Source organism: Vitis vinifera, chromosome 13, assembly GCF_030704535.1.
Source record: "Vitis vinifera cultivar Pinot Noir 40024 chromosome 13, ASM3070453v1".
Lineage (NCBI taxonomy): Eukaryota > Viridiplantae > Streptophyta > Magnoliopsida > Vitales > Vitaceae > Vitis > Vitis vinifera.
In genome coordinates this window covers 28,500,416-28,527,016 of record NC_081817.1, presented here as the reverse complement: position 1 = coordinate 28,527,016, position 26,601 = coordinate 28,500,416, and the positions used below count along the sequence as shown (strand labels likewise).

General features: G+C 36.2%; 2 protein-coding genes across 7 annotated transcripts; one reads left to right on the top strand and one right to left on the bottom strand.

Moving 5' to 3' along the window:
• Nucleotides 1-472: 472 nt before the first annotated feature.
• On the bottom strand, nucleotides 473-6,969 carry LOC100852460 (zinc finger A20 and AN1 domain-containing stress-associated protein 8). Of its 6 annotated transcripts, XR_009467338.1 has the most exons (5): nucleotides 6,771-6,895; nucleotides 6,563-6,659; nucleotides 6,166-6,261; nucleotides 2,097-2,776; nucleotides 473-920 (listed from the first exon to the last, which is right to left on the bottom strand). XR_009467338.1 is itself a non-coding variant. In XM_003633509.4 (4 exons), exon 4 carries the CDS (start codon nucleotides 2,763-2,765, stop codon nucleotides 2,247-2,249), a length of 519 nt encoding a protein of 172 aa, XP_003633557.1. In that variant the 5' UTR covers nucleotides 2,766-2,776; nucleotides 6,166-6,261; nucleotides 6,563-6,659; nucleotides 6,771-6,895; the 3' UTR covers nucleotides 1,955-2,246. The 6 variants fall into 6 exon arrangements, 2 of the variants coding, with proteins under 2 accessions (XP_003633557.1, XP_003633556.1); XR_787343.3 differs by lacking the exon at nucleotides 6,166-6,261 and having other exon boundaries at nucleotides 6,771-6,894; XR_787340.3 differs by lacking the exon at nucleotides 6,166-6,261 and having other exon boundaries at nucleotides 473-914; nucleotides 6,771-6,894.
• Nucleotides 6,970-9,435: 2,466 nt separating this feature from the next.
• On the top strand, nucleotides 9,436-24,739 carry LOC100855398 (uncharacterized). The gene is made up of 9 exons (XM_003633527.4): nucleotides 9,436-10,364; nucleotides 12,723-12,823; nucleotides 12,932-13,292; nucleotides 20,651-21,541; nucleotides 21,656-21,713; nucleotides 22,158-22,219; nucleotides 22,318-22,424; nucleotides 22,551-22,638; nucleotides 23,958-24,739. The coding sequence occupies exons 1-9, from the start codon at nucleotides 10,230-10,232 to the stop codon at nucleotides 24,255-24,257; spliced, it is 2,103 nt and encodes a 700-aa protein (XP_003633575.1). The 5' UTR covers nucleotides 9,436-10,229; the 3' UTR covers nucleotides 24,258-24,739.
• The last annotated feature ends 1,862 nt before the right edge of the window (nucleotides 24,740-26,601 follow it).

Genomic DNA, 26,601 nt, shown 5'->3' with positions numbered 1-26,601 from the left:
AAAAATTGTGATATTAGTATTATATAAATTATATTAAATGTGAAATACTTAGTGTATAATCAAAATAAGATTTTTATAAGAAGTAGTATTTTACTTCCAAATTAAGATATTTTTTAAATTATATTTAATGTTGAACTTTTTCGACAAAAATTAATTAACTTTCTAAAATCCAATCTATAAACGATATAAAAAAATCGTATTGATTAATCCAAAAGAAAATTTAAGCAAAGTAGGTTGATGTGGGTAAGAGAATTTATCGTCCGATCTAATATTTTTATTTTAACAAATATCTAATTATATTTCTAAATAATATGATTTATAAATAAATATTATAAATTCTTATTATTTATATTTATAAAAAGTAAATTTATTTTATGTGTTGAAAAAGAAAATTAAAAAATTAAATTAAATTAAACCATTTTTTATTATCTAATTTTATATATAATCGAGATAGAACCCGTTTCAAACCCGATTGTCAAAAGAAAACTAAAACCCACCAAAAATCTATTTCTATATACATGTCAAATTTGACATTTTGAGAGTATAGCGTGACAAACCCATCTCATTGTGATGGCTAAGGATTATCTAATTCAAACTAATCTGTAATAGCTAATGCTAAAAAGTATGACATAATCAAAGACTTTTGGGGGTTCCAACCTCCCAACCCGTTGATATCACAAATCCAATGTGTCTAGTCAAAAAACGTAGGACTCCAATCAACATAGGCACATCATATACCACTTTTTTATTTTCCAGCCACACATACTTGACAAGGTTGCCCCAAGCCTCGTGCCAGCCATACTCCCATCAGGCCCATCACCCTTCTTGTATGCTCAAGGCCCCCTCTTGGCCCCCAATATGTTTTCTCCATGCCTTCTCCCCCAACACCACCTCTGCGTATACCAAGCCTCATGCTAAAACTCCAACATATAGAAATCAAAATATCAATCTTATGTTTGATTCCCAAACTAATGTTTAATAAAAATAAAAAACTAACATAAATTTCCCATATTTTCGTTTTAAAAAAAGGGATTTGTTTCAATATATATATTTATATATATATATAGATACATTTCTATTTTTTATTTTTAAAACAAAAAAAATATTATAAGAAAGCAAATATCTTGTATTAAAAAAGTATATATTTTGTTAAATAATTTTTAGAATTAATACTCTTCTAATATAAATTTCCAAAAATTATTTTCTTTTATTTTTCTATTTAAAAAAAAAACAGAAAGTGTATCTAAGGGATTCTAAATAATTTTTTCTCAACTTTTTAATGGATACTTTTATTACATTTTTTCTTTTCCTCAAAACTTTTCTTGAAGACACTCTCTCTCTACCATAAAAGTCAATTAAAACAACCTCGCTAGTCAAACCATTTAGATAAAAATTAAATGGTCAACACTAACGGCATATAAAGCAATTGGTCAACAATGGCCCACAAAATTGATGAATTCAGCAGTCTGTTATAAGTTAGTTTAAATAGTACTTTGAATTAATATCTATCAATAAAATACAAATTTTAAATAATTATTTACAAAAAAAATTAATATTTCATACATTTTTTTTTTTTTTTTACCATTGAAACACGATACCAGATAATTAACATTTTATTCACAAACCTGTTGAGACGCGAGAGCAATTTTAGAAAGTAGAAAACTACTTAAAATAACTTTTAAAAAAAAAATATTTATTAAATGCTATTTCAATAACTTTATGTGATTCTACAAATTAAAAATAATTAATTTTTAAATTTAGGAGTTATTTCTAAAGGACTATACCACCTCTATTTCTAGATAATTTTTTTTTAAAAAAAAAAAAAATCTTGGTTTCTTCATATTTAATAAAAAATTTATTATACTAATGTTTTCTTTTAAAAATTATGACTTCAACTTTAACTTCCCGGTAAAAGTGGGAAATAGGAAACAAACCCAAACAAGGCCTAATAGCGTTATCACATAAAGCTAAATATTAGTATAAAGGGCTCATAGATAAGTTCTTGTACCAGTTTGAGTTCTGCATGAACCAACCACACATGTAGCAAACCCAGGAGAAAGTATAACATAAAGCAGAAGGGTGCATTGAAAACTTACCATGAGAAGCCTGTTCATCAGACCAGCAGCAAAACACACCATGGATGACTGATCTATAATGTTCTTTCAGACAGGGAAAGCCCGAGCGACCATTTATGTCATGAGTAAACAAGAGAAGACTCGTGGGGTAGACTGTTCAAACATGGCTTCTTAGATTTTGTCAAGCTTTTCAGGCTTGATAACAGGGTTGGATTTGGCTATGGCATCTCGAGCAGCGGTCCTGTAGTCGAATGGGCAGGCATGTTTGTCAGAGTAGCGATGCACTGCACAGAAGATGTTTCCACAGCGACAATTGAAGCCTGTTAAACCGACTCGCTTCCTGCAAGAACTGCACCTGTTTGGACCCTCTTTCACTCTGTCATTGGTCTCGCTTGGTGAAGCACAAGCTGCCTGTGTTGGGACGGGCATTGACTCTGATGGACCAGTCTGTATTATATCAGCTTTGGCAATGGCGACCATGGACTCTTTTGCATTGCAGTTGGAGCTGCCCTCCACGATGCTCTCAAACGATGATGCAGCAAGTTTAGCCTGTTCCTGCTTCAATACCAAATCCTTGTGGCACTTGGAACACATGTTCATGGTGGCTGCACTCCCGAAGAATCCACAGTTGTTGATGCAAAGTATGGGGGCTTCAGGAGGAGCTTGGCACCCTGTCTCGTTATGGTCCATACTTTACTTTCCTGCACAATAATTGCCACTCAGAATTCTGATCAAAATAGTAAATTCTTATATCCCAACAATTCACATTCCCTAACCTGAAATTGAGTGGAAGACCAGTAACCTCAAAGTAAATGTCCGCATTCAGTGATACAAACAGTGAAGGTACATACAACAAAATCATATTTCTAATTGGAATGAAGAGCGGTCTAAATGAAATGTCAACCTTGGCAGAAATCAAATCTTTTTTAATACAAATGTATAAAGCTGCATTAAATTTCATTAAAAACGAGCACAGTTGGTTATTTTCATTTGAAAATTAGATATAATGACAAAGTGTCAAGAAACTACAGGTTACTTCTATCCTTTTTCAAGTTTTTCCCAAGTAAATGTCCAACTTTATGCATCAATGATGACAATATAACACAAACTATTGAAATTACCACTTTTTTTTTTCCTAAGTCTTCATTTTCTTTTTCACCCTTGTAAGCCCTATTTATACCTACTACTCATAATGCAGATACAAGCGCACTGACTCATATTGTACATTCACAGAAAACTTGGAAAGGGGAAATAACAACATGAATCTTGACCAAAAAAACCAATGCAAAGAAACACACAATAGAGAAACAGAGAAAGGCAACCAAGCCTGAATCCCCCCAAGCTTTAAGCAGTGAAATTAGGGCCCAGTCATACACGTTAAATTAACATAATGTCAAAATGTTGTAACTCTCACCCAAAGGGTGAAAATGAGAATCTTGCCAGTCAAGCTCCTCTAGATGCCTGAGGTATAATTAGATATCCCATCCAATCATGTACACAAAAACCTAACATGTACACCAATATCCTAAGAAGTGAGTTGATTGAGCTCCTGTCTTTCATAGAACAATTCATACTTGTCATCACTACAATAGCTGGCCTCATTCCAGGTAGTGTTCCCACCCATGATAGTTTTAGCTTTCATTAGAAATTCCCTATTCTACATAGAACCCCAGTGGAGCTCAAAAACAGGATCTGGTGCAGGTTCTACCACCAAATTTAAGAACAGAAACGCTGCAACAAAAAGCAACATTGAAGAAGTTAAACTGCCAAGGTTCGCACAACTGAGTCTTCATAAACAGTTCAATTGCACTAATCAACCTAGCTTACATGTTATATTCTATAACATCTCCCACCAACCTTCCAAAGCACCTCTCTCCAAACACCAATTTGCACATTGTGTTCATGATGTGAGAAACCCCAATCCAGTCAGGACAAAACATATAATAATAGTTTTAGGGAGCAATAATTTCAATCCTAGTTCCTAAACAATTAGCAATACCCTGTTAATCATATGAACTAATAAATAAGGGCAAATATTAAATTACAAAAACAGAGAAAAATAGAGCAATACAAGAAAGGAAAAAAAAAAAAAAAGGAAAATGAGATTTTTTTTTTCTTTTTTTGGTAAATGGAATTAGAACTATAAACTTTCCCATCTCCACCTGAGCCAGGAATCAGGGCAATCCAAAGAAAAGGAAAAAATGTGCATATTAGTGTGAAATCCCAACAGTTTTTAAGTCTAATTGCCTGCACAGCCAACTAACTAGTTTCTTGCTTCCAGCAACCCACATAAGCCCAAGATGTTCTACAAGTCAAAAACTTGGAAATTAGGAAGAAAGAAATTATAGCAAACAAAAGACATACAAACAACAAGATAAGTAATTTATGCTGTTTACCCACTTTGCAACAATGCCCACCAGCAGTCTACAACAAGAAATTTCACAAATTAATGAAGGATAGACAAGCCCTAGCATGGGTTAGACATGTAGCTGTGTGCTAGATGAATAAAACACACCAACAATAGCAAAATACCTATCCTTTGTCTAGCCTCACCAACGGACTTTAACTATAAACATTCAGAAGGTAGATGATTTCCAAAATCCCCTACTTGAACCAGCACATGGTTTTTCTATATGTAGTAAATAGGGGCAGAAATTAAATTACGAAAACAGAGAAAAAAAGAGCGATACAGGAAGGGAAACAAAGGAAAATGAGATTTTTTGCTTTTTTTTTGGTAAATGGAATTAGAACTATAAACTCTCCCTTCTCCACTTGAGCCAGGCCTCAGGAGCAATCCAAAGAAAACGAAAAGAATGTGCATACTAGTGTGCCAACCAACAGCATTATGTCTAACTGCCTGCACTGACAACTAATCAATTTCTTGCTTCCAGCAACCCGCATAAACCCAAGATGTTCTACAAGTCAAAAACTTGGAAATTGGGAAGAAAAAAACTGTAGCAAACAAAAGACATACAAACGACAAATAATTTACGCATTTGTGACAATGCCCACCAGCAGCCTACAAAGGGAAATTTAACAAGTTAATGAAGGATAGACAATGACACTGATATGCTTCACACCAACTCAGTCCTTCCACATGTACCGCCAAAGCCCTAGTAGTATTGATTAGACATGTGGCTGTGTGCTAGAAAATAAAACACACCAACAATAGCAAAATACCTATCCTCTTGTCTAACCTCACCAACGTACTTTAACTATAAACATTCAAAAGGTAGATGATTTTCAAATCCCCTACGAGAACAAGCACATGGTTTTTCTATATATGTAATCTTCTTCTGTTAGCTGCATCTATTTCCACATCCTCATCCAAATCCTGTGTTATCCACCATAAAGTTCCCTGCTTCAAACTCCTCTTATGAACCCTACTGTACTAAGTGAGATCTTTATGCCTCCATATTGTAACTGAATTTGAGCACCCATGAAGGATTTGCATTTTACACCACAATCAAGATGCTCAAAACCAATTCCTTTTCTCATCCATGGAATAATCAACGCTCTTTTCCCTACCAAATCCAAATTCCTAGTGTGTTTATGCATGATGAATCCTCCTCCATACTTCCTTGTCAATTTCCTTCTGCTTCATCAATTTACATGAACAAATTTCAGTGGTCTTCAGCAAAATTTACCTATCAAAAAAATAAAAAATTCCATTGGTTTTCAGCCTGATTTAGAACCACCAATTCATTCAAATCTGGTTGAAAAGTGATCTCTGCTTGTCCGACCAACTGAACTCCCTGGCGGAAGCGTGGATTCTCTTCCCTTGTAAGGTAGCATCTACAAGACATAGTCATCGAGCCCTATCATAATTAGGTTCATGGCACTGAAAAATTCCTCTCTTTTCCCCTGTCACTGATGGTTTGATTTACCTCTGTTGTATTGTTACGATCTACAATCCATAAGAAGGAAGGATAGAGATGAACATATGGACCTGCAGGCGTATAGAGCCTACCCCCTTTGACTCTGGAAAGAAGAAGGTAATGGAATGACCCTTCATCGAATAGAATCTGAGGACACTCTTTCCTTAACCTTGAATCAGAAGCGATTAAACATTTAGTTGAACGGGACTTACCAGTCCTTGGGTATTTTAGTCTCTCTTCAAAGGCTGCAACCGAAAAACACTTCCAAAACCTCTTCCAGTCCAATCATCAATCCCAACCACTGGTTTCTATAAGAATTGAAAGGCTTTTCATTACGTGATCTCCCACAAAACAACCACAACAGGTAGTATCACACCTTTTAGTAACCAAAACAATCAATTTTTCCTTGCACAAAAAACTCAATCTCGACTCATTTCCACAGCCAGATAACAATAATAATAATAATAATAATAATAATAATAATAATAAACAGTAACGAAAAAGAAATCGAACCAAGCCAAATCAAAACAACAACAAAAAAACCGGAAAAATCAGCAAACAAAAATCATCTTTTAATATCGAATGAGTCACGGCGATTCCACATCTCACCTGCTCGCAAGGGGGACGTCTTCGTCGAATCAGCTCCTGTGATCGATCGCTCCGAAACTCAACAACCAAAACAATCACACCAGACAATCCTTGTCCCCTATGACACAAACCGCAACCAAAAAAAATTCACATCAGAACCACACGAGAGAAGGCGAGAAAGTGCGGGATAATAGAGAGGGAGTCTATACAGAAAGAAACAAACACAAACCCTAAGCGAACAGGAGAGAGACCATCTCAGAGAATCGGAGTCGTCGGAGCCAAGCGGTGGAGGTGCGTATTTATGGCGGAGCTGGAGGAGAGAGAAAGGGGGCAGCGATCAGACGCGGTTGGTGCACGGTGTGGTTTTCTACGTGTCAATTCATTATTGGCTTCATAGGGAGTAGAGATTCCAGCCAATTAGATTCAACGCTATGCGTGGTTTCCATGGGCTCGACCGCAGCTGATTGGAGGCGGTGGAAAATGGGTTACGTGTGATTATTTTTTGCGCTTATTTTTACTTTTTTAATATTAAAATATTTGTTTTTGTCCTTTTGCGTGAGTCACTCGTTCGGATGTCTACGTGGCATGTAAACAGTTATGTTCTAGAACCTTGTCTTTTCAAGCGTCCATGCATAAAGTGTTTGTTTTAAATCAAAAATCGCATAAAAGTAATTTTTTTAGAACCAAAGTAAGAGGGATGCTCTTTTTTTCTTTTTACTTTTTTTTCATCGTAAAATCTATCTTATTTTATTTTAAATTACAATTTTTATTACTAGTTTCATATAATAAAATAAAATAAAAGTTATATAAATAACTTTTGAGGTATTGATAATTATAGTTTCCTTGTAAAATGTTTGCAAAATCCTTCATAAGAGAGTTTGAAAAAACGCTTGGACATTTCTATAGTAAAAACCTTTAAACTTCATCATCAAACTCTCCTAAATTGGAGTTTGTTATGGTGAAAATATCAAAAGTTAATACCAATACATTGCTATGTTTGGTTTCCGGAAAATTTGAGGGAAAATGCGAGGGAAAGAAAATGCAAAGGAAAAGTAGAAGGAAATAAAAAGTGAAGGAAAATAAAAAAATAGATTAAAAGTTGATAAATTATTTTTTTTGTTACTTCAAACTCATTTTATTTATTTTAACTCATCAATATAAAGATTAAATAATTTAAAAATACATAAGTTTTTAATTAATTTTAATTATATTTGATTTTCTTTGATATTTTTCATAAGACAACCAAACATGAGAAAATCATTTTCCTTAGCATTTTTTTTCTTTCCTTTATACTTTATAGGAACCAAACATAGCCTAAAGGATCAAATTGAAATATGAATTCAAAGATCGTGGTTCGAACTTAAATATCTAATCAATGCATCTGCTCTATAGTAACATTACAACCCCTTCACCCAATATCCCTGTTCATGCCTAACAATGATAAACATTATCAATATTATATAGGTAAAAAATAAATAAAAATAGGATTATAAACTATTTAAATATTTTATTGGTCTCTTTAATCTCCCATGCAAAATGTTCCACATCAATACATGAGATTTTGTATTTATATTCTCTTCCAACCACTAAAGGGAATTCTCATATTCAACCATTTCCTTTTTATCAAGACTTCCAACACTCAAAGAAATTGCAAGTTTTTGTCCAACAATTAAATAGTAGTGTATTTGGATTTATGTAGGGTTGGCTAATCTTTGTAACAACTTTCTTCACCTTTAGTTTTTGAATCTAATGTCAGACAATAATGTAATGGATGACGAGTATAAACCTTTGTTAACAAAAGACATTGAAATTAGGGCAATCATAAAAAAATTAAGATCATATCAGAAAGCATAAAATATTTTTTTATTATCAAAATGTTTTCTTGTTTTTTGTTTTGGATAACATAAAACTATTCTAAAAAATAGTTTTTAATTAGACCATAATTATCTAATAAATCTTTTAGCTATTATTGATAAATAGCCCTTATATTCAAATGGAAGAAAAACCAATAATATTCTATAAATTTAATCATAATATGTAAAATTAGATTTTTAAAGAACAAATAATTAAATTAAACTCAATCCTTACAATAAATAAGTGTTTTTTTTTTACCAATTCAATACTATAATTTTCAACATTTATAAATATTTAAATTTTTTAATATTTAATTTTTCAAGTTTATCAAATGCTATCTAAAGGTCTATTTAATGACATTCATTTTAGAAATGTTGTGAAAAAAAGACAATCCCCACTTAAAATTATTTAAAACCTCATATGTGAAAAAATAATTTTTTTTTAAAAAAAAATTCTATAAAATATTTTAAAAATGAAAAACTGAATTTTCACACATATATGTACAAATAATTATAAAATAGAAACTCTCTAAACATAATTTAAATTTCGCGTACTCATAATTAAAATATAGTATTTAAGATGGTAAAATATCGTATCTATAAAATCAATATATGCATGAAATGCTAATTATTTTTAAAATAACTGCTTGAAATTTGTATTTTATAAATTTGAATTCATATTTTGTAATTTTTTTATATGAGTGTATAAAAATTAGAAAACCATTTGATTTGTTTTGAAAAATAATGTACTTTTAAAAAATTATTTTCTATAAAAAATGTTTAGAAAAAGTAATTGTAAAACCAGAAAGCAGTATGCTATTTTAAAAAATAATTATCAAAGAGATATTAAGATTTTTTTTTTTTTAAACTTTTGAAGAGGTCATAAGATTTTTTTTTATATTTATTTTTTCACGAAAATAGAATTTAAATGGCCATTAAAACTTTAAAAATTAAAATTAAGCATCCAACTAACTTTTTTATCTTTATTTAAAAATATTTATTTGTTTATTTTTATTATAAAAAGGAAAACCATTTAGTTACCAAACAGTGACTCATAAACCCCTCTCTTCTCTTCATGCCTCATTTGGTATCTCCCCCAGAGAGAAGGAATTTCTGGGGTTTTCGCTTTCAAACCCTTTTTTTGGGTTTCCTGGAAAATTGAATTCGCTCCAAATAAAATATTTTCCTTCGCTTTCCCCATAAAAATTTCAGAGAACAGGGGAAAGAAAAAGGCGGAAATCCGTAGTTCCTATATCGTGCCACATTCTTTGAAGCAGTTTTGTATCCGCCAACTGGGATCGCGGCAAATGTCAGAGAAACCAAAAATCGAAAATCGATAATTGGGAGAAGTTGAGTATATAGGGTTTTATGTATCGTTTGCTGTGTTTGTCGATCAGTGGGATCGGGATTCGGAGGAGATTGATTGTAGCGGTGGAGAAAAGTTAGGGTATGTTGTTTCCCTTACTTTCCCGAGCAAATCTCATACAGAGGAAAAAAACACGAAAATTGGTAGGGGCACATTCTTTGGAGAAGTAAAGTAGCTAGGGTTTTGTGTATCGGTTGTTGTATTTTTCAATTGGTGAGATCGGGAAAAGGGGGAAATTGATTGTAGCGGTGGAGAGGAGTTAGGGTATGTTATTTTGGCTCACTTTCCCGAGAAAATCTGAGAAAGAAAAAACCAAAAATTGATGCTTGGCCATCGCGACACATTCTTTGGAGACGTTAAATAGCTAGGGTTTTATTCATGGTTTCTGCATTCATCAATCAGTGAGATCACGGTTTGGGAGTAGAGTGGTTTATCGGTGGATAGCAGTTAGGGTTACTGAAAATTGGAGATGGAGGGTGCGGATCGGATGGATGATCGGACATTTAGGGTTAATTTTAGTGGAGATGGAGCGGCGAGGTTGAGGGAGAGAGTGAAGGAGAAGCTGAAGGAGTTCATGGGGGATTACACGGACGACACCCTTGTGGTATGTGTTCTTTGCATGTTGTTGATGTTTGTGAACCATTGCATGGTTTCTTCGTCAGTGTGTGTTGGAAAAGTTATATATTTTGACTCTTTGAGCTGGTACTTGGTCATTGTAATAAAGAATCTTGGTCCATATTTCTAACGTTGATTTGTTTTCTGAGCTGTTTGATTTTCTTTGGATTGATTAGGTCCATTTCCAGTTCCAAAGCTCTGTACCTGTACTATATGCACTGTACATGCAGAGAAGAAATGCTAAAAATATTAGGACTTCAAGCTGTAGAAACTTCATGAGTTCCAATCATTACCCATGTCTCACAATGAGTCTTAACATGTATAGTCGGTTTGCATGTGATATTTTTGAGTCCTTTCTTATTCCTTTTGGTTGCTACCAAATCTTTAGTTGCATTTATATTTCATAGTGACTGTCTAATTCTGAGATTAGGAATAAAGCATTGAAATCAAATCGCTCCTAACAAATGGTAGGCAACTTGTGTACAATGCTCAATCCAGAAGGTGGGGGCAGTTGTAATGCATCTGAAAAGAGGTTGACAGAAAGAGCAGTAACTACCTACTTTGAGACATGGGGAATGAGTAATTAGGAAGTTTCACATACAGACTTAAAATAGTTTAGAGACAAAAGCATATCATTGATAATTCTGATAAAAAAACACATCATTGATAATAGTTTTTGGATCAAACTGTGCCATGGAAAAGGGTTAGGTACCCTGTGATGCACTACTAAGCCAGTATTGAATAGCGAATGTTGTCTCAACTAGTCAAATAGATGATAATGAAGAAAAAAAGCGAACTCATACATGGGCTAGATTTTCATCTGTATGTGAAAAGGGACTTGGAAAAGAAAAACTGGCTTTGTCGAGTTAAATTAGCATTCTTGAGGTTGCTGGAGTTAAACGATCATTCTTGACGTTGCTTACAAGCCTTCACTGTTACTTATTCAGTTTGATTGTTCATTTGGAAGCAGCTCAGCTTTGGTGGACTTCAGATGGGTTAAAATAGGATGACTTTGGTGGATTTGGGACAAGCTTTGGACTGAATCTGGGACAAGTTTGAGGATGTGTTGGCTGTTTGTTGGGTGATTGGTGGTTCATGGGTTTGCATTTGCATCTAGTTGAGCAGAGCTAGGTGCTGTAAGCCTAGTACTAACAAAATGGTTCTAGATATAGGTTGTGGAACGCTCAACCTTATTATCTGTTTATATGTCTATATGTCTGTCTATATGTGTGTGTTTGAGTGTGCATGTATAACCCTATACAAGAACTATCTATCATCAGCATTGCCTGTAATCATTCTTAAAACTTCATCTTTTATGCATCCCGTGACAGGACCTTTCATTTAGTCTGCACCATCCAAACACATCTAAACACTTACGAAAAACTAATCTCAGAATTTCTGGGATTACTTATCTGAGATGTTTCCTTTGATGAATAACTATTTTATCGCAGGAAAAAGGTCACTATTCAGGTTCACATGATATTCAAGGAAAATGATTTGAAAGAAGAAACTTTGTCCACTAACCCATAGAGCCATTCCATGAAAAGGATGTCTTTGCATATCACAACTTTATTTTTATCAAGGTTCTTTCTCATCCTAAAAGATTTTTATGTTTTTCTCTTTCCAAATACACCAAAAGACTGCATGGGGATGGTGTTCCAAGCTCCATTCATGATAGTGGTAGGCATGCCAAACCACAGTGGAATTTGCAACCACTTCGCACTTTAAAAAGAAATAATAGGTCCATTCTGTATGCCCTTTATACATTATCAAGTGATCCACCAAAAACACCTTACCAATTGTGAAAAGTGCCCTGTTCATACAATAGGTTTATATATCACATGAAAAGCACAATTAAATTAAACAGAATCATCGCACTTTTCCTTTGCCACCACTTGAATATGATGTTCTTACAAATAGAATGGTCCATTTTTACATGTGCACCCTCAATTTGCAGTTAAAATGGTGAAACCCAATAAAACATGACAAGGCACAACCCAACATGCACATTGTTCTACCTTGTTCTAGAATGAGGTTAATCTAGGATGAGGCTTAGTGCAATTAATTTTTTTATTTGGCCTCCAACATACACATGTTTTTTTGGCTATATGTATGTTTAGTAAGTTTTCAGCATGTTTAAACCCTGTCAGTTTCAGCAGGGTTCTAGGGTGCGTTCAATGCTAGAATTTTTCTTGTGTATGTTGATTGTGATGTTCATTATAATTTAGCTATGGATTCAATTAAATTTTGTTCATAGATTTGGGAGTATGGAGATTTTGATTGTTCTAAAAAAATTATTGTTTAGATTTGGCATTGCAAATTCCCACCTTCTGAATTTGTATTGCAGGAATATGTGATCGTCTTACTTAGAAATGGCAGGCGCAAGGAAGAAGCAAGGAATGAGTTGAATGTATTTCTTGGGGATGACAGTCATTCTTTTGTATCTTGGTAATTTGATTCTTTTATTTCCTTGGGTAAATTTTATGTCGTGCAAATTAGTTGCTTGACCCTTGGCTATTAGTCAATTTTTACTATTGACAATTTATCCTTTTACAGGCTGTGGGATCATCTGGATTCCCATCTGCAATTGTATGTACTGCCACAAGAGTCTTATCCTGATGAAATAGCTGAAACGAAACATACGTTGGGGGAGCACACTGAAAGAAATGATTCTCTGCATTTGGACTCTGAATCTGAAAGAGGAAACTCTTTAAGGTCAAGAAGCCGGCATAATAGGGAGTGGAAAGGGCTAGCAAGGGATGGAGCTGAACCCCCTCCTCTTCGAAGTTCTGAGGATGACCATGTCCAAACTGAGGAGAAAACTCATCGTAAAGTTGGTCATGCCAAACGGTCTCTTTCTCCTAAGCATCCAAATCAGAAGAAAAGGAATCGACCTGATGATCTGAAACAAGCAAAGGTTTGTGTTTCTGATTTTTCTTTTGCTAACTCAACTGAGGAATTGGGTATATCCAAGAAACTATGGATTTGAATCCGGTGATAGGAATTCCTTCTAAACTAGTGCCAAAGAAGCTGATGAATATGCTTATGTATCTCAAAAGCAAAGTCGTTTTTCTTGCTTTTGTTTTTTGATAGACAAACAATGAGTACATCAGACAAGTGTCAATCAAAAGGGGGGGCACTGCTCTAGTACATTGTGATTATATAACCAATGAAGTAAAAGAAAGAGGAACAATCCACTCCCAAGCAATCTCTTGACCACATAAAACAAGGAATGGATAAAAACAACTTTTAAAACTTGCACTGAATGCAATTTTGCTTTTGTCAAATAGTTCAAAACAAACAAAGAGGCATCATTCTCAAAAGTCCTACAGTTGCATGTTAGGTGTTCAGGGTGGTGGCTGGCACCGTTAGTGGGCCCTGAGAGTCTGATAGTAAAATTCAGTTAAGATCAAGTTGGAAGGTATACCATCTGCTCAAGCCTTCAAGGTACATAAAGCAGGTGCCCCTTTTTGCCCCTCTAAAGCTCTTTTTCTAATAACAAGGAATTATAGGCTCATAAACATTATGAAATTGTGAATGTTTATGAGTGTCAAGATCTACCACTAGATATCCCTTCCAATTGCATATTAATGCTAGTGGATAGATTTTTTGGGCCTTCTGAGTTTGAAACTGTCCCTTCTGTCCATTTTTATCACAATTCTCACATTTGTTCTAAATTTCTGTTGAAGCATTCTTTGTACCTTTTGTGAGTTTTTGAGTGCCCTACATGAGTGGGTTTGGCCTAACCCAACCTAAACCCAGTTTGAAAAATCCCAAGTTTGTATTAAGAAATCTCAACCCAACCTAAGGCTTGGTTGTGCTTGTGTTGAAGCTTCCCCAACTCGATCTCAACCCGAAACCCTGCCTTGCATATGCATATTTTATTACTTTATATGTACTTTTGTTAATATAATCGTATTTTGAAATGTGAAATGGCAATGTTTTTGTTGAATATAATAAATTTTTTGAAATTGTGTTAAATTACTTGTAATATTTGATTTTTTTTACTTATAATCGGTCTATGTTATAATTACTTTGCCAAAGAATCCATAAACCATATCCTTGTTCGCTGTGTAAAAACAAAGGTTTTATGACAGTTGCTTTCTGCCCTTTTTGGGGTGTCTGGGGTGCTCTCCTCTTTGGTTAGAAAGACCTTTCTAGGCTGACATGGTTCTTTCATGGGAAAAAAGTGTAAGAAGGCTTGGAGGGTAGTCTCCTTATGCATCTTTTGGATAGTTTGGAAAGAAAGGAACAAAATCACTTTTGAAAATGGGAGCTTTTGATCCAAAGGCTAAATCTTTTGTTTGTATTTTGTAGTCGTGGACTAAGATGTTTATAGAAGATGATCCTTTGTCTCTACTTAGCGTCTTTGATTGGTTGGGTTCTCGTTGAGGGTGGGTGGTTTTTTTATAGCCTCTCTTGCTTTTTGTAGCCATTCCTTTTTTTGGTTGTGCCTTTTGGCAGTTGGTGTATACTTCCTGTATGATTTGAATCACTCTTTTGGCACCTCCTTTTAATATATATGTCTACACACACACACACACACACACACACACACACACACACACACTTTTTTAGCTATAAAAAATGTTATCATTACTTTTATCACATTACATGCAATGCATGGAATAAAAAATAAATAAATTAGACAAGGTCAAATATGAAACAAAATCAACCCTTTGTAGTAAATATAAACATGACAGGAAACCTTAATTCCTACTGAGGTAGTGGTTCAGGAAGTGGCAAGGGAGAGTATATTTGGAAGCAGTGGGTAGTTGATGTTTGAATTTATCCAAGGTTTTGATAAGATTGCAGAGATCAGATTTGGTTTGCAAGCATGAAAGGCTGGCCTTTAGGGTGATGTTTTTTGTATGGGGTTGTGGTTTGCTGTTTCTCTTTTCCTTTTGCTTGCTTTCTGGCGCCATTTGCATAATCCCTTGTGTACTTTGTGCTCCTTTTTCAAGAACTTTTAATATATATGCTTAGTTTACCTATCCCAGAAAAAAAAAAAATTGATACTAATTTTTGTATATATATTTTTTTTTTGATAGATAAACAACATATATTAGAAAAGGCTAAAAAGCCGCATGTATACAGGGGGTATACACAAAAGCCCAAAACAAAGAGTTGAAAAAAAGAGGGGAAAAACCTCGCCCACCCTCAAGTGGCCGCAAGCCACTCCAAAAAGCCTAAGAGAGAATAGGTTTTCTCACCAATGTACACCCTAGCCCAACTCCACAAGTTACATACAAATTTTTTTTTGAATTTCTGAATGTCTAACGACCTCCCCCTGAAAGCTAACCTATTCCTTTCCTTCCAAACCGTCCAAAATATGCACAACGGGATAGAATTCCAGGTTTTTTTTCTTTTTTTTCCCACAAAAGAACCCCTCCAACTAAGTAACACCTCTTTAACTGACTCTGGGAACACCCACTGAACTCCAAAAACGGCGAGGGCAATCTCCCAAAGAGTCTTAACCACTGTACAATGTAAAAGAATGTGATTCGCATTTTCCTCTTCACAGCCACACAAAAAACACCGGTTAGGGAGCTGCCACCCCCTTCTTTGAAGCTTATCCAAGGTGAGGATCTTCCCCCACGAAGCTTACCAAGCAAAAAAAGACACTTTTGTTGGAACCTTATCCATCCAAATGCGTCTGTTCGGGAAGTCACAGGCTGAGGAGCCAATCAGCATTTTGTAAGCACCCTTAGCCCCAAAAACACCATTGCCTTCCCTTTTCCATCTCACAGAATCCTCCTCAGGAGAAGTCCTGAAGTCCCTTAGCAGATTCAGCATATCTCCTATTTGGTCCAGCTCCCAATCATTGAAATCTCTAGCCAAGCTGAGATTCCAACCTCCTTGACCCCGGCTAGAGTCCCACACTTCACTTACTTTGGCATTCCTATGACCCGCCAAGGTAAACAGCTGTGGAAAAGTTTGAGAAAGCGCCTCATTGCCACACCACTTATTCGTCCAGAACAAAACTCTAGTCCCCTTCCCTACCTTAAAATCAATGCTCTCCCAACACCAATCAGCCTCCTTCATGATTTCCTTCCACAATCCCACTCCGTAAGACCCACAAACTTCCTTAGTCCTCCACCCACACCCCTCTTGACCATATTTCACCCCTATCACCGTTTTCCAAAGATTATCCTTCTCATAGACATATCTCCAAACCCATTTGCCTAGCAAGGCTTTGTTCAACAAGTTTATCTTTCGGATGCCTAATCCACCCTCTTCCTTAGGGCTGCAGACCACCTTCCAGTTAATTAAGTGGGCTTTCCTCTCCAAGATTCCCCCCCAAAGGAAATCTCTTTGGATTTTTTCAATCCTTTTAGCAACAGACTTAGGAATGTGGATAAGGGATAGAAGGTAGATGGGTATGCTGGCCAAAGTACTCTTGATAAGAGTAATTCTTCCCCCCTTCGAGATGTATTGTCTTTTCCACTGGGCTAGTCTTCTTCTCATTCTCTCTTCCACCCCATCCCAGGAAGAAGAGGTTTTATGGTGGGCTCCAAGGGGCAGCCCCAAATAGACAGTGGGTAAAGCCCCCAATCTGCATCCAAGCTCAGCCGCCAACTCCTCCAGCTCATCCACTTCCTCAACAGGAATTAGCACACTCTTGGAAAGATTAATTCTAAGGCCGGAAGCCGCCTCAAACCACGCCAAGATCCAACTTAGATTGGTTAATTGCTCTCTTCTAGCTTTGCAAAAAATGATTGTGTCGTCAGCAAAAAGGAGATGGGAGACAGTCAGCTCCTCACCCCCTCTCCCCCGAAGCCTATAGCCGGAAAGAAAGCCCCCCTCACCAGCCCGTCTAAGTAGGGTGCTAAGCACTTCCATACCCAAGATGAAGAGATACGGAGAGAGAGGGTCTCCTTGCTGCAATCCCTTTGAATTTGAAAAGAAACCGGCAGGCACCCCATTGATTAAGATGGAGAATTTAGCAGTTGAAATACACCACCACATCCAATCCATCCAACAAGACCCAAAGCCCATCTTCCGAAGCACCTTCATAAGAAACTTCCAATTGATGCTATCATAGGCTTTTTCAATGTCCAACTTGCAAATCAACCCTTTCTCTTTTCTTTTGTGCCAGTAATCAATCACCTCATTAGCTACTAGAGAAGCATCCAAAATCTGTCTCCCTCTCACAAAAGCATTTTGGTCTACTGAGACGACCCTATCAAGCACCTTCTTTAGCCTATTCGCTAGGACTTTGGCCAAGAGTTTGTACAACCCCCCAAGCAAGCTGATGGGCCTAAAATCCCCTAAGTCTTCAACACCTCCTTTCTTAGGAATAAGGACCAGAAAGGTAGTGTTGAGACATTTGGCAAAGGACCCATGCTCATAGAATTCCTTAAACAGATCCACCACCTCCTCCTTCACAAAATCCTAGCATTCTTGCCAAAAAGCCACCGTGAATCCATCCGGGTCTGGAGCTTTGTCTCCCCTCATCTCCATCAAGGCGCAGTGGATTTCCTCCTCAGAAAAAGGCATCTCCAAGTCTTCAGCTTCCCGGGGATTAAGTTGATTGAGATGCAGCCCCTCAATATCCGCTCTCCACCCCGGCTCTTCTGAAAGTAAGTTCTGGAAGGCGTTCACAATCCCCTCCCTCACCTCTTGATCCTCAGTCAGCCACTCCCCATTAATCATAATCCTATCCAGGGAATTATTCCTATGGTGGGCATTAGCCATCCGGTGAAAGTAACCACTATTCCTATCCCCTTCCTTGAGCCACATTCCAAGTTCTATGTATTTTATAATTTTTGTATTTTATAAAATCATGATCATATAATACCACATTCCAAGTTCTATGTATCTTATATTTTTTAACTTATGTTAGATGCATTATTTTGTAAAACTTGTTTTGTCATGTATGCCATTGATGTTTACCAATTAAAAGCATATAGAGTTTAAAAATAATTAATTATTTATCCAATGCAAACTCGAAAACCCACTTGAACTGCCCAATTTGAGCATAGGTTGAAAACCTTTCATCTTGATATGATGTTGGGATGACTTCCAACCTGACCAAATCACCCCAGTTGCAGCCCTAGTTTCGATCTAATACCTATTGGAGCCTGGTATGTTATGCATCATAGCAGGAGGAAAGCATGGCTTATGTGCAGTTTAAAGTGTTCACCATTCCCTTCCCAACCCTAACCCAGAAAAGGGACCACTGCACCACTGCCTAAGCATCCAATTGAATATTAACACATTTTAAAATTATTAACCTTTCTTCAAGGTAGGTTTCCTATCTGAAACTAGTGGTACCTATTTTTCATAACTACCTGTAACCAGTAATGCCTCATTATCAAGAGAATAATGGGTGTCATGGAAATTAAGACAGATGATTCTGTTAAATTGTGGGAAAAACTGTACCACCACAGCACCGGGGAACAGTACTACCACAAACGTCCTGCAAGAGATGTTAGACAAATCTCCTGGAAGCTAGACCCCAATGCCCCATTGCCTATATCTCCAATGGACATGACCTAAATTTGCTGAAAGTATGATCTGATTACTCTCCCAAAAGAGGTGTTTGACCTAGGTTTCTTACATGATTTCTATAATCCTCAATATGATATAAATTAAGGGTGGTGGCTAGGAGAGGGGGGACACGATCATGGAAGGGCCCATGAATCTGTGGAATCTAGAAACACCTTTATGTTTAGCTTGGAGCATTTGGAAGGAGCAACAAAGAAAATTAAGTGGAAAGAATTGTCTTTATGGAAATTATGCTTAGATCCTTATTTGTTTGGTAACTGAAGGAAGTTAGTTATGATGGGAAACCTTTTTTGGAGTTAATTGACAGTTTAGTAGGGGCCTGGCTTAGAGGTTTTGTTCTTGATAAACTGGTGTAACTTCTATACTATGCATCTATTTGGTTCATGCCCCCTTTTGAGGTTGTTCAAGTCATGCTCTACTATCTACAATGATTCATATACTCCATAGCAACTTTGCACTGTGAAGACAATCAATTATGAGAATGACATCCCCTTTGCTTGAGGTTCTTGTTAGCGGGAGAGCTTAGAATACGATTGTCACAAAGTGCTATTGTTTCCAGAATAAACCCAACATTTGTTTCCAAATCATGTTGACTGGGTTACTGATAGCATCTTTCTTCATCTCGGATGATGGGTAGCATGGCTGCTATATTGTCATTCTGCTGAATTATCAACATTCAGTTTGATCTGCCTTGGTTCAGGGGCATTCCAATTTATGTACCTCATCGATTTTATCTTGAGATTCTTTTGGTATGATTTATTTGATAAGGTATCCTAAAAGTTATCTATGTGCATCCTAGCATTCTTTTCAATGATGCTAAAGGGTATAAAGCAGTCATTATTAAATATAACCTCATTAAGCATAGCTGAATTTTGCCAAAAAAATACCTGCTCGGTTAAAATGTCTCTTCTACTTTGATTTCTCAATTCTATTTTGAGCGCTTTCTTTTTATGGTTTCCATTTATGCACTTTTCAGTCCATATCTTGTAGATTGGGGGTAACATATCTCTCCCTAATAGTGGACCATCTTGGGTAGCACAGCCCTAGACAAGAGATACTAATGTTCAATGTCTTTTCAAATAATAGTTATGAAGGATTTGTAAAATAACTAGGCATTTTTTGAATACCATGTAAATGATCTATGTTTTTTCACAAAGATTGTTCGAACCAAAGGCTACTTAGGTTTTTTTTTCTGGATTGATGATAGGCTAATGGAGAATATATTGACAAATGCCAAAAATAGAGTGGCACACACTTAGTACACCAAGAGGATATAAAATGTGCCAAAAGGTCAAATAAACTGAAAAAAATTAACAGAACCCTATACAACCAATGAAGTTCAGTAGAGAGGAATAATCAACACCCAAACAACATCTAGACCACACGAAGGAGAGACTAAAAAGCTTTCAAAAATTGAATCAAATGCTCTATCCCATCAAAGGTTCTAGGGTTATGTCAAAAACTGAAATCAATGCTCCATACTCAGGTTTAAAGCTTTGTGGGATTCTGTTGAGTTGAGCTGAGTTGATGTGAGGTCATTATTACAATGTACCCGTAATGCACTGCTGAATTTTTTGTTTAGGTGCTGTCAGATATTACTGATTAAATTGCCAGTTACCCCTAACTCCTTTTCCTGTGTAAGAATTTGATGTATTCAAGCAGATGATGCTGCATGTCCGGATCATTTACCTTATTTTTATTGAAGAAATCTTCACCTTGCTAATTGTTTTTCAATATTCTAATCCATTGATTGAAAACTGACAGAGGGAGGTAGTGTCTCAAGCAACCATTAATGCACCTAGACGGCTTCTTCAATTTGCAGTGCGAGATGCCGTAGCAACTTCAAGGCCATCTAATTTGGCTGCAGAGCCCAAATTGAAGCGTCTTCGTTCTGTAGTTTCTACATCCACTGGAGACTCATCCTTGGATGACCGTCCTCAGAGACTTCAGTCGGTTGCAAGAATGCCAAGTGCCATGGCAACTGCAATTAAAGCTGTAGCAGAAGCTGCTGAGGATGTCATAAAAGTTAGATCCTCCGGGAATGTATTTGACCGACTTGGTCGTGGGCCTCGTGGCATGGATTTATCAGAGGTCAGTGACCAACAAGCTGGATTTAGAGAAACTGGTACTGAAGATGGAGGATATGAAGATTTTAAACAAATTCCTGAAAAAACTCGCTCAACTCATCTTCAGAGAAGTGCCTACAGTGAACATTATGCTGGGAATGTGACTATGTTGGAAAGTGAAACTGGGTTGGCTTCTGATTCTGCATCCGACAATGAAGGATATGATGATGTCAATCTGATGGGTCGTAGGATTATGGATGTTTCTCAGTCTGGTACAACTGGTGGAAATAAGGGTGATGATTCACTTATGGTGCAGTACAGTGTGGCTAAGAATGCTGATGAAGGTATGCGAACAATGCGAAGTATAGATCAGGGTCAGCCTAGTGCTGTAGCAAACACCTCTCGTAAGATTGTGAATATCTCTGTAAATGTGAATACATGGAAACCACCAGCTCATTATCAGGGACCAAGAGAGGTTGAGGAAGTAGATGGTCAGAAACCTGTGCAGGGGAATGAGACAGGCACTGGCAAATCTGGTGTGCGGTTAATGAAGGCAAATGGAAACCCTGTCTCGGTTGGCAATGGAAATGTAAGATGTTCTTACTCTCTGCTCTGATTTGTCTTGTGTTCACCTGTGTGTTGGAAGAGTTCTTTATTCTTGGTACTGGATTGCTGATATTGATGGCCTGTTAATGTTAAACAGGCAAAACCTGCTGTAGATACTCAGAGAGAGTCTCAGAAGATGCAGCCATCTGCTCCTGGTGAGTGTTGAACTGGCTTGTAAGCAATTGCTGGCTTTGTGGGTTTGAAGACAAAAATTTGAAATTTATTTTTGTTAGTTTTCTATCAGATTAAAGTGTATCCATACTTTTCCTTTGCTCTTGAAGCCTAACTCAAGTTTTAAGGGTTAGGGCTGATAGAATGGTGGTTCAGGTTTGATTCCATATAGCAGCAAAACCAAAAAAGGGGGAAAAAAACTAAAAAGGAAAAAAAAAAATATGTTGTCTTTTTCTCTCTTTTTTTTTTTCTTTTTTTTCGAGTTCCTCTCAGGGTTATGACTTATTTTCTACTATCAACCAATTTTGTTCTTTGACAGCATGGTCCTCTCTAATCTGTTTTGCATCTTATTTATACCTTCACTGTACTTATCTCTATGATATAGTTCTATTGTATTTATTTATTTAAATTTTTTTATGGTTGTGCAGGTTCATATTCTACTGGTCGTCCTCTAGAGGATGCTGATTCTCGGACCATTTTTGTTAACAATGTAATGACTTATCTTCATTCTAAACTTCTATTTCTAGGTAAGGAAGGGTATTCTTGTCATTGACCCCATGTGACATTTTTGTTTATGTTCATCCACAGGTTCATTTTGCTGCAACCAAGGATAGTCTTTCTCGGCATTTTAATAAGTTTGGGGAAGTGGTAAAAGTGATTATAGTAACTGATGCTGCTACAGGGCAACCAAAGGGGTAGAGTGTTTCAGATGTTGCTTGTGCTTTGCTTTCACATCCATGCTTGTGTAAATATTTCCTTTTACTTCTCATGACAACACATTCTCCTTGACATTTTTTTACTAAATTGCATTGTGTAAGCAGGTCGGCCTATGTAGAGTTCATGCGAAAAGAGGCTGCAGAACATGCTCTTTCTCTTGATGGCACCTCCTTTATGTCACGTATTCTCAAGGTATAAATTAAAGATACCAGTTGCTCTCATTTGGTAGAAATGGTGGCCTTATACCTATAATTGTGCTTGTGTGCTTGTGGCATGTGAACAATGATATTTTTGTTCAGGATGATTTTCATTGCATGTTTACTAGAGAACTACTCCAATGTTTGATAGATAGTCTAAGTTGTCGAAATCTTGAACTGCCTAGCATGAGCCTTTATATTCAAAGGCCCAAAAGGGAATCATGGTAGATACATGGATTACCCAAATAAAACCAAGAAAGAAACTGAAATGAGAATGCATAGGAAAGAAAATAGAGAGGAAAAGTAGAAGAAAAGTAAAAGTGAAGTAAAATAAAAGATAGATTAAAAGTCAATAAATTATTTTTTATTTATTATTTACTCATTTCATTTTTTTTGTTATCTTTTATGTAAAAATTAAATAATTTAAAAATGTATAAATTTCTAACCGATTTTAATTATATTTGACTTTTTTTTTTTTTTTTTGTATTTTTCATAATGAAACCAAACATTAGAAAATTATTTTTCTTAGCATTTATTTTTTCTTTTCTTACTACTTTCAAGGAAACAAACATAGCCTAAGGGATTCCCATCCCACACAAATAAGGGCTTTGTATAAAAAAAATTGTTCAATGGCAACTCCAACCATTCTTAGTCATCAATGATTTTTCTATTTATTTCCATCCATAATGAGCAAAGTGGGGCTGTGTTCCAACTTCCCTCTTCTTGCTTTCACTATCCATCCAAAGTGTCCTCAATAGGCTCAAGGAGCACCTAAGAAACGCCAAAAATGAAAGCAATAGGGATCACAGGCGCTGGGCCATCCCGTGATGGATAAGCAAATGATAGGCTTGTCATTCTGCTTTACACAAACATCATCAATTGGTCATCATTCTATCCCTTCACCATAGCTGGTTCAAAGCAAGTGACCAGATGGTCTAAAGCCATCAGAAGCTTGGCACTTACAATGGGGAGGGTTGCACTATAAGTGCAATAGTTGCTAAGACACCCTTGATTTTGTAAGACTCGAGCAGTGACGGGGTAAATAATGATATGGGAGAGGTCCAGCAATGAGCAGGGAACTTCCATACACTTCCTTCTTGTAAATGTGGTTGGACCGTGATGTTATTGACATCTTGTAGCAAGAGCTATCAATGCAGTATTTTCAGTCTTTGTGTTCCTTGCATTAGATTTGTTGGCAGTGCAAAAGCATGTACTTTTCAAAAGTTTGCTTAGAATCTGCTTGTTGTGCTCATAACTTAGGTGGTGCAAGTTGTGGGCTGACACTGTTCTTTTTTATTTTTTATTTTTTGGCAGGTTGTGAAGAGAAGCTCTACCCATCAAGAAGCCGCTCCTGGCATGTCATGGCCCCGCATTGCCCGGGGTTCTCCCTTTGCTGCTGCTAGGTTTGCTAGAGTTCCTTTCCAAAGAGGTATCCCTGGTGCATTTAGGGCCCGCCTTCCAGTTAAGCTTGGTGCAAGGAGCTTGCAGTGGAAGCGCGATGCTCAGCCCACTCTAGCTGAGAGTGGTGCTCCAGCGTCCAACAACAGTGTTCCCTCTCCTACTGCTCGTAGCCTCACCTATGTCCGAACAGAGCCTAAGCCAGATGGAAATTGAGGTACCACATAGCTCACAAGATTACTCTTTTGCCCTTAAAGCTCGCGCCGTTCACAATCACACCAAAGTTCGATCACCCATGAACAAAACCTGAAAAACCTGTTTTTCATCAGAATATTGTTTATCTGCGTGACGGAGAACATCTTGCAGGTTAGAGGCTCAAAAAGTGGAGTATGGGGAAAGATTAGATTTCCTTTCTTTCCCCACTTAAATATTTTTTTTTCTCTTTTTTTGTTCATTTCTTTTTGTCAAATTGGGGGTTTTGGTCAATGGGTAGTGGTTCTTTGTTCAGTTCTTTTTATTTGGTAAGTATCCAAAGGTTATATACCATTAGATTTGCAATCTGTGAATAGGGGATGGATTGGTTGTTGAAGATTATTTTCTGTTTTTTGACATAAAAATGGAAAAAGGAAAAAAAGAAAAAAAGGAAGGAAAACAAGAAAGAGAAAAAAAATAGAGGCTTAAGGCATCTGTTTGGTTTCTGGAATCTGCTTATTTAGATATTTTGATTTATAATCTGCTTGTTTATATTTGGTGTTGTTGCCTAGCTGATGTGGCTTGTGCCACATTGGCATATTTTATTTTCTTAGCCGTTTACAAAAACAATGCAGTTTAAAGTTGCGTATTTTAAGTTGGACACTGAAGAGGAGTCCTGAAATACAAAGGGACTGAGTTTCTTTTGAATTAAGAGTTTCTATGGGATGAAAAGGAGAGTTTGATCATGGTATTGGAGTCGTAATATGTTTAGAGAGGTTGATTCTTGTCTTATAGTAGTAGGGGGATTGGGTTTAGATTGAAATAGAGCTCTCTGGGAATCAAGAAAAAAAATGTAAGATTGAGTTTTGCTTCAAACAGAGCTCCTCAATAGTCATACTTCTTTCTAATATTAGGAATTAGGTATTACCTTACAAATGAATGCAATTCCCATCCCAACCGTTTCTTAACGGGTATGGGCTAGGGTTATGAACTTATAATCTCAGATGATTGAGTTGATTCCCATGATTATAATTTCATCCCATACTGGACCAAACCAGAATAGGGTTATATGTATTCTCATTATGAGAATGGGATCATTCGAGCACATCTAAATAGATAGTATGTTTATGTTTACATATGAATCTCTACACCATAAGATTCCATTTGTGATTAGAAATAGGTGTGATCAACTTGCTTTTTACAGGTCTCTCGTTTGGATATGAAGGAGAAAAAGGAAAAGAAATTCATATTAAAAAAACTATATTAAGATTTGATTCTATGTGGATCTTTCAATCTGATTTCTCTATGTTGCAATGTGGGTTGTTGAATGGAGAGAGTAAAAAAAAGGGGACCAAAGCGATGGGACTGGACCACCACAAGGTGGTGGGATAGAAAGATAAAAGCATGCCCTTCTTCTGCGAACAAGATTGATGTTTCATGGAAGATTTTATGTGTAGAAAAAGGGGCTCGGAGATCATGGGGTTTGATGGAATGCATTTATGGGAGGTATATACACTTAGGGTGAAGTTGTGCTGACTAGCTGCATGTATTGTTTATGGATGGAATGCATCACATCCTTATTCTCAATTTTACAATCGTCCTTAGAAGCCCTTACATAGTCTAGGGAGCTTCTGATTCGTCAAAGCATGCCTGACTTTTTACCTTTAATGATATCGTCGTTTATAGTAAATCAAGCTATAATCACATGACTTTGAAATTTTTTTTTTTAAAGAGTTTGTTATAATATTGTTACTCAAGCCTTTTGGTATACCATATTCCATTATGGTTTTTGATTTTGTTTTAGTCTAAATTAACAAAAAAAAGAAGAAGGGATTTTTAGATCAGTTATTATTTTTTAAATAAATTTGGTTCATTTTCTTTCTAAATTCATTTAATTCAATTCTTGATGTATAAAAATTAATTAGACCGATTGGATTTGATTTTAATATTTAAAACCGAACTGATATAAGAGTCGAAATTACTTTTAACTTTGTTATTTGAATCTCTAGCAAATGAGACATCTCAAAGTTGGAAACACCCCTTTCAAACCAAAGACTACCAATAGAAAATGTATTGAGATGTGATTAGTTAATTTTTCACTATCTTTACAATTGCCCACCTTCTCTTTATTAGGATATCTACTGTTAAGATCTAGGTTCTCAAAAATGCTCAAAACCCCTAAATTTCTTTGACTAGTAAGAACACTTAAGTGCCAAGACGTACGGAATTGTGGACTGACTTCATACTAAGTTTTCCCCTCCTGTCCTCTTTGCATAGTAAGCTGTCACATAACAAACGAGTTCCCTAACTTGAGTCACCACCTCCATTTCATAATCTTGAAGGAGTCTTTTGAATTGCAACAATCAAT